This window comes from Meleagris gallopavo, chromosome 6, assembly GCF_000146605.3.
Source record: "Meleagris gallopavo isolate NT-WF06-2002-E0010 breed Aviagen turkey brand Nicholas breeding stock chromosome 6, Turkey_5.1, whole genome shotgun sequence".
NCBI classification, from domain to species: Eukaryota; Metazoa; Chordata; class Aves; order Galliformes; family Phasianidae; genus Meleagris; species Meleagris gallopavo.
Window position 1 is genome coordinate 21,328,854 of NC_015016.2, and position 11,796 is coordinate 21,340,649.

The 11,796-nt window shown below is 34.9% G+C and overlaps 1 protein-coding gene across 3 annotated transcripts in view; it reads left to right on the forward strand.

The window, feature by feature from the left end:
• LOC109368186 (A-kinase anchor protein 9-like) overlaps positions 1 to 11,103 on the forward strand; it is a 55,456-nt gene extending 44,353 nt beyond the window's left edge. For all 3 annotated transcript variants that reach the window (XM_031553894.1, XM_031553895.1, XM_031553896.1), the window contains 10 exons: positions 1,090 to 1,303; positions 1,967 to 2,046; positions 2,488 to 2,626; positions 3,275 to 3,372; positions 4,147 to 4,258; positions 4,689 to 4,887; positions 6,936 to 7,032; positions 7,881 to 7,973; positions 9,484 to 9,849; positions 10,840 to 11,103. In XM_031553894.1, the coding sequence (XP_031409754.1) occupies positions 1,090 to 1,303; positions 1,967 to 2,046; positions 2,488 to 2,626; positions 3,275 to 3,372; positions 4,147 to 4,258; positions 4,689 to 4,887; positions 6,936 to 7,032; positions 7,881 to 7,973; positions 9,484 to 9,849; positions 10,840 to 11,088 (1,647 nt within the window). In that variant the 3' untranslated portion in view covers positions 11,089 to 11,103. The remainder of the gene's footprint in view (positions 1 to 1,089; positions 1,304 to 1,966; positions 2,047 to 2,487; positions 2,627 to 3,274; positions 3,373 to 4,146; positions 4,259 to 4,688; positions 4,888 to 6,935; positions 7,033 to 7,880; positions 7,974 to 9,483; positions 9,850 to 10,839) is intronic.
• The last annotated feature ends 693 nt before the right edge of the window (positions 11,104 to 11,796 follow it).

An 11,796-nucleotide genomic window follows, 5' to 3' on the forward strand; every position in this document is an offset into this window, starting at 1 on the left:
TTATCAGACTTGTCAAATAGTAATGTTCCTCTATCAAATTTCTTATGTATGTGTGGTTATCACTTCTTAAGTAATGTGTCCAGTTCTGAGTGTGAAGGGAGATGTACATTTTTAAAGGACATGGGAAAATGGTCTTAACTGAAGTTTGTTGTTCAGTTAGGTCAAAATAGTCTGGTCCTCCGCTGAGATTTCCAGAAACATAAAGGCCAGGCCTTCCTTGTGATATCAGCTTCTAGTCTGCAATGAATGTTAGTCTTGCTGGAGCAGTTTAGGTTATTTAGGAATCTGTTCTACCCAAAGTATTTAACATCACCAGTGTCCATTGTAGCAGGAGCTAGTTTTCAGCCACCCCAGTCTGTAGAATGGAATAACAGAACTTGGAAGGGATATCTGGAAATCATCTGGCCCAAACCCTATTCAAAGCAGGGCCGGCTTTGTTCAGTCATTTTTTTTTTAAATTTTTGCGTGTTTGTTACATTTGTCCTTATCCACAGATAGACTGAGGTAACATAGCAGACTGATCAGGCTGATGCATATACTATTCAAGATTCCTCTTTTCCATTTCATTTAGTTTCATTGGAAATCTAAGCAGTCTCCTGTTTGGCGCTTATCATGCCACCTGCAAGTAAGGTGCCATACAAAACAAAAGTACAGTTTTCAAATGTGATTTTCTGTAACAATTCCATAGAAAATAATCTGCGCTCAAACAATCTCAGGCATACAAATTCTCAGGCATAGAGTAACAGGGAGGAAGTAGTTTGTGTTCTCAATGTGAAGTGCATTGTGTAAAGATCACTGTTACTTGCAATTCTCTTGCCCACAACAGGAACTGAAGCATTTAGTGTTTTATTATTGAATTTGTCTTTTTATTGTTATTATTATTTTATTATTATAAGTTGAAGAAGTGTCTCAACTACTTTGTAACAGCTCAAGTTTCCAAAATATGGATATTTAAAATTACTTAATATGTAACATATATGCAGCATTCCATTCAACAAGTATTAATTTCAGAAATTTACCAAGACTGGACATTCTTGTATTCTTTTTCTTTTTTTCATTCATTGTAAAGTGTGTATTTTTTATTCAAAGGCTGATTTACAGCTACAGATGGAAGCACAGCGCATTTGCCTTTCCCTGGTTTATTCAGCTCATGTAGACCAGGTCCGTGAGCACCTGAAAGCAGAAAAAGAGAGTGAACTTTGCAGTCTTAAAGAGGAGCTTGTATGTAGTCATTTACAAGAGATGAATGATCTTAAAAAAGTTCATCAAATGGAGCTCCAGACCATGAAAATTCAACCAGCAGGTAACTTGAGAAAATTATGAGTGTAGCTCTTGACAGGAAATATAGATAGTGTATTTAAAATAAAATCAGCACAAGAGTTTGGGGAGAAGGAACACATGGCTGTCCAATAAATTATTTTCAACCAACATTTTACAGTGTTTTTTGTCATAGTACTTCCCTATTATAAATGGTTTGTTACTGAGGATATTTAAAGAAAGGGTAAAAAGAATATAAAAAATAGGAATGAAAAGTATTAAAGCTCATGTTTTGCTATTTGTATTAGATCAGTTAATTGCAAGGAATGATGTAATATTCATCTTTCCATTTATATTATTTACTACAATATTAAACAAATGTATCATGAAAATATTTTTAAGCTTGTTTCATTCAGTGGTCTTTAAATTTATGGATTGGCTTCCTGCCCTATTAAGTAAGGTTTTTTGATACTGCTTTCAGGAACATTGTACTTTGCCTTTTTTCATCCATGGGATTCTATGCTATCAGATTTATTTTCTGTCACTCCATTATTTGCCCTTGTGTAATTTTCTTGCATAACTTCTTTGCTCTCTTGTATTTTTGAGTAATGTTTGATATTTCTAGAGTTCATTGACACATGAAGCCATTTGAAAAATTGTTGTGCACCAAGTGTTTAAAAATAATAACATTAATGATTTGTATTCGTAGATGATGAACTCTCATCTTCTCAGAGACTTATAGAAAAGCTGAATGAAGCTATAACTGAGGAATGTTCTAGGCTCACGCAGGTAAGACTTACCTAAAAGCTTTTTTTCAGTCTAACACTTGAAAAAGAAGAATTATGTATACAGTGAGTCATCATGTTTTTCTGCATCATCTTTAACCTGCTGTAGCTGACCCTGCTTTATGCATCATCTTTAACAGGTTTTCTTTGCAGCTTTTCTTTTTGCCTTGATCTCTGAATACAGACTGATCTTCTAAAATAATGTTGCAAAGGTTTTTGCATTTTTTTCCTTAACTGTTTCATGTCCTTCTACAGCAAATTCTTCTTATGCTTAGTCTTAATCTTCAGTGCAGTGTTTTTCAGTAACTAAATATGTAATCAAAAGTTGAAAATTCTTCTTGCATTTGCTCTAGTACTAGGTATCAATTACACTATTTTTTCATGTTTTTTGATAATGTTATTAAACAATTGTTCACTTTTTTTCTATGTTTCATTTCTTGTGCAGATTTTCTGTGATAGTTGGAACAAAAACTCTTCAACTGTGATAGAAGCTGGTGATAGGGAACAGGATATTTTCAATAGACCTGCTGCTGAGAAGGAAAACCTTGGTATGGAATTAACAAGACACAGTGGTCAAATTCAAGGTAATGGCATTGTACTATCATACTGGTTAAACAAACATTGATTTCAAGTATTTCAGACTAGCAGTTATGTCACTGGTTGTTCAGATGCTAATTTAGCTGCTAATAGGTGCCTAAATAGCTGCTTTAAAGATTTCCTCACTATCTGAACAACTTTTCTTATGAATCCCAGCCCGGTCCACAACACCTTATCAGCACCCCTACCCGGCACAGGGACACGAGAGACGCACGCCATAGGGTGTAGCTCAAGTGTCAATGTAGTGCTGCGCAACAGCTGCCTATATACCGTGACACGCGACCACCCTGTCAACCTGTGACCCGTTAAGCACCACCCAGAACCACCCCCTGTAACTACCACCCACCTTAGCCCAAGTACTGCCCACACCTTGTGCTATTTTTATAGTGAAAATTGGTGAAAAAAGTGACTATATTTTTCTTCTTATATAGAAGCTAGCAGTTCTACCAAAAAAAATGGCATATACCAACGCTATGTAAAACAAGTACATTCTGAAACTTGGAGATGCCCCATTTGTTTCAATGTGTTATCTATATTGGATAATTTTTCAGCAAAGAACTTGTAAATAATACATTGTATTAAGGTTTATGATAAAATGTTCATTATCTTTTGCTCTAATTCCCTGATGAACTTAGCTATGCAAGAACATATGGAAGCACTTCTGCATAAAATACTGGAAGAATACAGTAGGCTAAGAAAACTTCAAACAGAGATGATGAAGGATTGTAAACAGGTAAACTTTTTATAGTATTGCAGTCTATAGGTCTTTAATTTGTATTGTTCCATGAATTCCTCTTGAAATGAAAGAATGTATTTGAAATCATGCTTATGCATCCTGGGTGAATGACATAGCAATGGATTGGTGAGATAAATTGGAGAAGACTGCTGCGTGTGTCACAGAATCACAGAATGGCCTGAGTCTGAAGATTTGTCTCTTCCAACCCCTGCACAAAGCAAAGCAGAGTCAGCATATCCAGGCTTCCTAAGACAATATTCTGTTGAGTTTTGAGCATCTCCAAGGATGGGATGGAAACTACACAACTCCAGTGGGCAGCCTTCTTTTCTCCAGGCTACCCAGCTCTCTCAGACTCTCATTATAAAACAATTACTCCAAGTTCCTCACCTCCTTTATGGCCCTCTGCTGAACTCTGTTTCTCTTGTGCTAGGGAGCACAGCAATGGAATAGGGAAATACCAGCTCCCTCATTTTCGCAGCAGTACTCTAATGCAGCCCAATGGGCTGCTGGAGTTTTGTCTTATTAGAGCATTGCTGGCTTCTGTTTAACTTGCTGTTCACAAAGGACCCAAGTTCCTTTTTCATTATCTAAACAGGATGATCAGCTAGCTATAAATGAATACTTGATCATTCAAGCTGTAAAATGAAACATATTTTTCATGTCAGTTACATTCTCTTGTGTATTGGCCACTGACCTTTCATATATATGTTAATATCTTTTGCATTATTGCTGTGCAAATTACTGTCTTTTGTACTGACTTTATTATTTTAGGTCAAAGAACCATGTCTGTCATCTTCAGAACCTGAAAGAAGAAAAGAAGAGGAACCTAACAGTCTGGAAACAAGAAAGGAATCCTTGCAGGCCTCTTCACAGAGTCTTATGGGTAAAAAGATGCATATGCTGTTTTTAATGTATGCATATTCAAAGAGAGCAAGAGAGGAGAGAATGACTAACCTTTAACTGACTCTTAGTTTACAATAACTTGAATCATGTAAGAGCTTTTTGCAAATTTTACAGTATGATACCATTCTTTTCTTAAATCTCTAAAATTTAAGTGAATTGCTTTCTATGAAACATTTCTATGAAGTTCTTGTTCAGTTTTCCACAGCTAGAGTTCTGTTACTCTTAAAAAATAACAGGAGAGGGAGATTTTATTCAATTTTGCAAAATGGAAGACTAAAAAAAATTAATATGAATAAATTTTTAACTGGTGTAATTATTCAGTTGCATCACTGTTAAGAGTTTGGGATGGGAATGAGTTTATACTATTATAATTTTTTTCCCTTTTCCGTATTCAAATAATCTGCATATAGATCCTAAAATTCATGAGCACTGTTGGAAGGAGATGGAGAATGTTAAAACACAACTTGAAGAGCAACACGCTCAAGAGGTGGAGCACCTCAAATCTTATTTCCAGCAGCAACTGAAAGAAAGTGAAGAGAGGTACACAGCAGAGATTGTACATTTACAGGATAAGCTTCGGAGTGATGAGGTATCCTCTGACTACACAAGGTATAATCAGTTCTTTAATGCTTACAACTTTGTACTCCATACAAACAGAAGTGTTCCAAATAACTGTTCATGTAAAGCTATGTGTTTTACTTTGAAGTTTGAGAAGTTATTTATAAACACATCATTCAGTCTTTTGTTCTTTCAAGAGATGTTGATTGCTGCCAAGAAATTACATAAACATTGTGAACAACATAGTGCAACATTTAGAACTAAAATATGTTGTAAAATATGCTGTATTGTATTTTTATAGTGGATAGGGGGAGTTCTGTTAATCAGAATAGTGCATAAGCATCACTTCATATATGTAAACATTTTAACTATATAAGTTCAAAACTTCCAACTGAGTAGGCTGCTGAAAACTTTACCATCCTTGAAACTCTAGGCAATGTAGTTGGCTTTATACTGTATTGTATGTACTTTAGCATACTTATGTGGGATCGGCAGTGTTGGAGAATATATAGCAATAAAGTTTGTGGCAGATTTGAGGTCAGCTTAGCAGGTTCTGGTTTTCATCAAGTCATGGGCCATAGGACAAGCTCATCAGCCTCTTTCTGGCCCTGGCCAGTATGGTCATTCCAACCTGAAAGAAGTAATGTTTCTTGGGGGGAATGCTGACAACTGCAGAGCTTGTTGATGATGATTCTTTGACTAGAATCAGTGGGTGTGTTTAGGGAGTGGTGGGTGCTTTTGATTTTGCTCTGTTCAGTATCCTCTCTTGTTTGCTGCTTTTCATTTGTTTCATTTAATGTATTCCAAATCTGTTCAGTATTTATGCATTTTCATTTCTCTTGCTGTACTTTTATTTCAGGGAGAACTGTCAGGGTTTGTTTGTCAGCCAGTGCCTGGCTATAAAGGGAAAACAAAGAGTCACAGTAGCAATAAGAGATGTTACTTAGGAGGGAGGAGAAGTCGTTTATATTTTTCTACAAATTGTCGATTATTTTATACACTTACCACAGCAGTCTTTTAAAAAGGCCAAAGGACTGTGGTAAGATGAATCTTTAGAAGCTGAGACAAATGAAGATAAAAATGTTTTCCTTCAACCATAGAAGCTCAAACAGCTGCTTTTCCCTTACTGTAAGAGTATCTTACGATATGTTACTTCAGTTATTTCTGTTTTTCTGTCTTACAAACAGTGTTCTTTTCATTCCTTAAAATATATTTCTGGTCTTCATCAAATTTAACAGATGCTAAAAATATTGGGTTAGTTTTTGTAGGTAAAAATGGAAAAGATTATAAAATTATCATTTTGGACTCCCATTTCAGGATTCTTTAACTCAGATTTGAGCAAAAGAAAAGCGAAAAGCTTTTTGTAAAACCGAGTGTAGATGAAGATTGTAAATCTCACAGACCAATAGTTACCTTCTAATAAGCTGTTTTCCACCCTCTCTTAGCAAGCTATTCCTTTCTTTGTGTTAGCAGATCACAAAGAGGTTTTTCTAGTTTGATACTGTATCTTACCCTTTTGACAATGTATTTCTGTTGTCTTTTTCAGTATGATAGTGAAAAGGGATCTGCAGTTTTCATGTGTATTTTTGTTTTGTCTTTTTTTTTTTTTTAACTGATTTGCAGCACTGAATATATTTCGACATGTTGATATTTAAATATTAACTGAATCATTCTGGATTTCTTACTGTTTTCATGTGTACTCCATTTCTTAGTGAGTCATATGAGTGACGAATCAAATCCTAATGATCCAAACAGGCACTGTAGTATTCACCTTAATTTTGTAGTCACTGAGCACTACATGTTCTCAAGTAGCTGTAAAACAGTTGTTTGGGTGGTGTTGGCAAAACTGATGTTAAGAAGTCTTATATTGATGGAGCCTGGTATATGGAAGGCAGATGAATTATGAAGTAAGAGTACATGAAATTAATTATGTGGGGAGAGAGATATGAAGAAAATATTTGCAGTTATTGGTCTCTGAATGTGCATGGTGCATATGCATATTCATATAGGTGCATATTTGAATGGAAGAAAAAATAATGCATACTGAAACACTTATTTTATTTTAAGCCCTGCCCTCTCTGCTTTTTGTACTTTCTTAGTATATCGCCAGAGTCACAAATAAAGCTAAAAGAGTCCTCCAAGAAAGTGAAGTGCACTCAAAATCCTCATCAGCAGAGGGAAGATTCAGCACTGGAGGTACCATATAACTCAGTTGACAATTAATGACAGTGGATATAATTTAGATGCTATGGGCTATCAGATGAAATTGAAATATTGACTAACATTTGATAGTAATAAAATAATTATCTCAGTACTATGTTCTATACTTGACTGTCCACATTAGAGAAAACAGAAAAAGAAATTTTGCAAAAAAAGACTTCTAGAAATTATAAGACATAAACTTGCTTTATTGTTCCTGTCTTTTCCATTTTAATTTTTATTTTGTATTGATTCTCTGAAACAAGATTTTTGGATTGAAATGCTTCTCATAAAAGTGGAAAAATGTTAGTGCTCAAAGATTTTTTCATTTTTTTTTTTAAATATTGAGACTTTAAAGAAAAGGCTACTCATGGGAAAAAATATTTAAGTGAAATCCTAGTACTTTTTAAGTACAGACTGCACAATTTAGAAGAAACTTTGGAAAAAAACAGCCCCAAAGATCTTAGAAACCAAATGCAAGTGGAAGAGACTCCATACATTTCTTCTCTAGTATTGCTTTAAACCTTGCTCGGAAATTCTCCACTTTGAAATACAGTGATGTTGTTTTCTGCTGTGATCCTGTGGTTTCTCCCTTGATTTCTCTGCATTTTGATAGTTCAAATAGTGCTAGAAAATCAGTTCTTTCAAACTCAACTTCTAAAATTATTTTGGCACAGAAATGCGAGGAGGTCCTTTACCCTTTCTTTTACTTTGTGGTACAAACTTCTGTTGTTTGTATGAAATAGGGATGAGCCGGTTGAGGGAAAAATAATCTCTTAAAGCATTTAAAAATCATGAAATAAAAATGCAAATACACAATTTGAGATTCCATGTTTTTCTTACAGCTTGCTAATGAAATTGAAATGAAAAATGATCTGGATGTTGTACAATTGCTAGAAAAACAGTACCAGGAAAGATTAGAAGAAGAAATAGCAAAGGTATTGCTTTTATTTTGTTACTTCAAAATATGTTTCAAAATACTGCCACTTTTATTTGTTGTTCCTGATAGTTCATACAGTTGCAATGTTGTATGCTAAATTCTGTTTTTGCTTTTTTTAACAAAGATTTGATTGCTTCTGATTTTGAATATGAAAGTCCTTTTAATAAGCTTTCTGAAACATTTTGGTTGCGTGGGTGTGTTGGGATTTTTTGTTTGTTTGTTCTTTACTATGGGATTCATTCATTGTGTTCAGTGTGTCCAGCAAACCTATCGTTTGGTTTCATGGCTTTTCATTTGAACTCAGCCAGTCTTTCAACTAGTGCCCTGTTCCTATCACATAATATCTGTTCATGTGCAGGGTGGTGTTTTCTTTTAAAACTGCAGTGAATACAGATGGTACACAACCGTTCTCGTTACTTACATTTGTGTAGAAAATCCTGAGACTTAGGGAGTGAGTTTCTTGCTACTTCAGGCTTAACAGCTGCTCAATTCAAAAGATGTTAACAGTTTCACATATTTTTTGATCATACTTAGTTGTGCATTTTTGTGTATGGTGTAAAATGCATAGTTTTTATTGGATCTGGTGACTTTCTTTAGGCTTCTTTAGATGAGAGTATATTAAATTGTTATGGATTTACTCATTATTTGATTTCCAAAGGCATTTTCACTTCCTTTTGGAATTAATGGTCCCTGCTTTTTATGCATTTATGCCAATATGATGACATAAAAACAAGAGAATTAAATTAGTATTAATTAAAAATTGGTAAAAAGTCAGAGAATGCTTCTTCAAAAGGTTTGTGATTAGAGTTCAGAAAAACGTTATAGACAGTACCAGATGATGACATTAATTCAATCAATCCAAATTTCTAGAGTAAAAGTTTCATCTATCTCATTTGTTATCCTAAATCTAGCAAAGAGGTGCTTATGTGACTGAAAACGGGTTATTTGTATTAAATGGAGATGCTTAGGTTACTAATCTGTTGTAACTGAAACTGCAACTTTATAGTACTTCTAGAAGTTTCCTTCTGGTCAAGTAAATTCTTGTGCTGAGAATCAAGCACATGGCTCTGCTGCCCAAAATCAGTGTCAGTGGAATATTTATGGATGATGCTTGGATGGATAGAGGAAGCTTAGAATGGCTGCATTTCTTTGACTCATCTTATAGATTCTAGAGTATTTTATATATATGTACATATATATATATATAGCAGAACTGGATAATTCCCAGCTAAATGTATTTTAATTGAAAATAGCATCACAATTTATTAGACTACCTTAAACGCTGCATGTCTATATTTTAAGATATGTCTGTTCATAATATTGGCAAATTATGGATGTATTATAATATCCATATTCTTTTACCTTGCTTCTATTTAAAAAATAATGAAATCATAGATCAGAACTTTTAGTACTTGTATTTATATCATTGATGGTAAACAGGGAGATTTCTTCTGCAGTAAGTGATACTGTGAAGTATAAATTAATGCGTATTTTTCTTATTTCTTCAGGTAATTGTGTCAATGAGTGTAGCATTTGCCAAACAGAGTGAATTATCAAGAATTGCTAAGCAGAAGAAAGAAGAAACACAAGCACAAATTGTGCATCAACAGGGAACGCATTTTGAAATGAAAAGGGAATGTAGCATAGAAGAGGTTGATGGCCCTCTCAAGAAAGCAACAGAAAAGTGCAAACATGAAGAACTGAAATCACTTTGCAAGGAACTCAGTGAAGAGTCTGGTGAGATGGACTTGCTTGGAGAACAGCTTTGTTCTAACACCAAGTCTGATTATGTGTTAGGACAGACCACACATGAATCAGTGACTGCTGAAGGGCTTTTCTCCCATGTCCAAGGGCATACAGCAGAAGAAACATTGGTGAGTGTTTAAAAAAAGATAGGTAAAGTATAATAATACATTTGAATAACTTACTTATTTGAATATAGTTCCATTTCAGTGTGAAGGCACCAAAGAAGGAAATTAAGGTGAAAATCAAAATGTTTTCTTTTGCCTTTAAAAGGGATGAGAACTTCAGATCTCAAATTATCTAGCCTCGTTTCATTACTCTACCACATTATGATAGCATTCTGCTATGGTGTGTGGAAGGGAATTCCCATTGATTGTGGGAAAACAGGTTCTTCCATTTTTTGTTAAAACTGTATTGCAAGCAGTAAATGATATAAAGACCTTTTAAATTATTGTTTTCTAGTGCCTGTGCATGGAATAGATTAAAAGTCATGTTTAAAGAGTTAGAGTCCCTTGTGATAAAGAATATCATCTGGAAACAAAAATTATGAAAGTAATATGTAAATATTACTGAATCTCATGTTAAGCATTTCAGAAACGTGTTGAAGGAAAAGATCTATAACAAATATGTTAAAAGTTAAAATATGTTATTTAATCCTAGTGTACTTTTGTTCTTTATTGAATTTGGCACCAGCTAGAGCAAAAAGTTACTCTTTCAAATTTGTGTAACAGTTAAATATTTTACTCTTGTATTATCTTGATAGTGAATATGTCAGGAATTATAATGTTCCTGATTTGTATGATGCTGTTCTCTCAAACTTCTGTTGCAGTACACACACACTCTCTCTCTCTCTCTCTCTCTCTCTCTCACTCACTCACTCACTCAGACGTATATATCTGCCACTACATTTTCTTCTGAGATCCCTGTTAGCTAAAAAGTATTAGAGTTATTTTGAAAATCTTTTTTTAAATGGAGAATGTGGGCTTTCCAAGAAACAGGCAAGAAGTTAATGCCTTAGCAATATCTATTTTAATCTGTGAAAGTATTTTCTAAAATGTATTTAAATCTTTCCTAGTAACTGTCTTTGGACATGAAATGTTAAAATAATTATAATATTTCAGTGCAACAATGTGATGGCAGCATCAGACATGGAAACATCAAGTCAGCTGTTGATATATGAGGAACGCTTGGAAGATATGCGTCAGGAACTGGTTCGGCAGTATCAGGAACATCAGCAGGCAACAGAATTACTGAGACAAGGGCATATGCAGCAGATGGAACGTCAGAAAGAAAATCAAGAGCAACTTCTAGCAGAGCTTGAGAGTCTTAAAGTGCAATTAGCCGAGGTAATGTGGTACCTGACACAATGAACTAACAGTGGTTTAGCCAAGAGACCTCACCGCTCAGGTTTATTTAATACTTATGTATCTATTCACGCACAGCTTTAATGTATGCATGCACACACGTACATGTCTGTGCTTATGCATGCACACATACATGTATATGCTGTATTCCAGTTACATGGCCCTGTGCAGGATGCAGGTTAGCAAGCAGTGACATCAACAAAGCCCCCAGTGAGAGCTGGAAATATTACAGAATGCTGTATTTTTCCTCATACCCACTTGAAATTGTAACTTCAACATTATCTGCATCTTCCTGCAGAGCTCTATTCCCCACCACCCATTTTCCTTTTTCCCTCTTGGCATTAGTATGATTGTTTTGAGAGCTGTGAAACAGAAGCCTGGTAAGTTGGGGGAACACGGACTTTCAGTAGTCACTTTGGCTAGTCTGGTTTCTAGCTAGTGTGTCGTGCTCCTTTCATCTACTTTTTTTTTTTCCCTTAGTCAGCTCAATCTTATAGAAGTTTGTTCACTCTGCTGTTTTTCTGCAGCATCACCTGCTGCTTATTTAATAGAATCTAAATCACACTCGTAGGAGATGCATTTTGTTTTGCTTGAATGGACCAAGGTTTTGGAAGCTGGCAGGAATTTCGACGCGTATTCGCGTGCCAACTAATGCCAAAGTCATCCTGGATGGGGAAATCATTTCAAGTAGGACAGAGTGCTTTGGCAATCCTT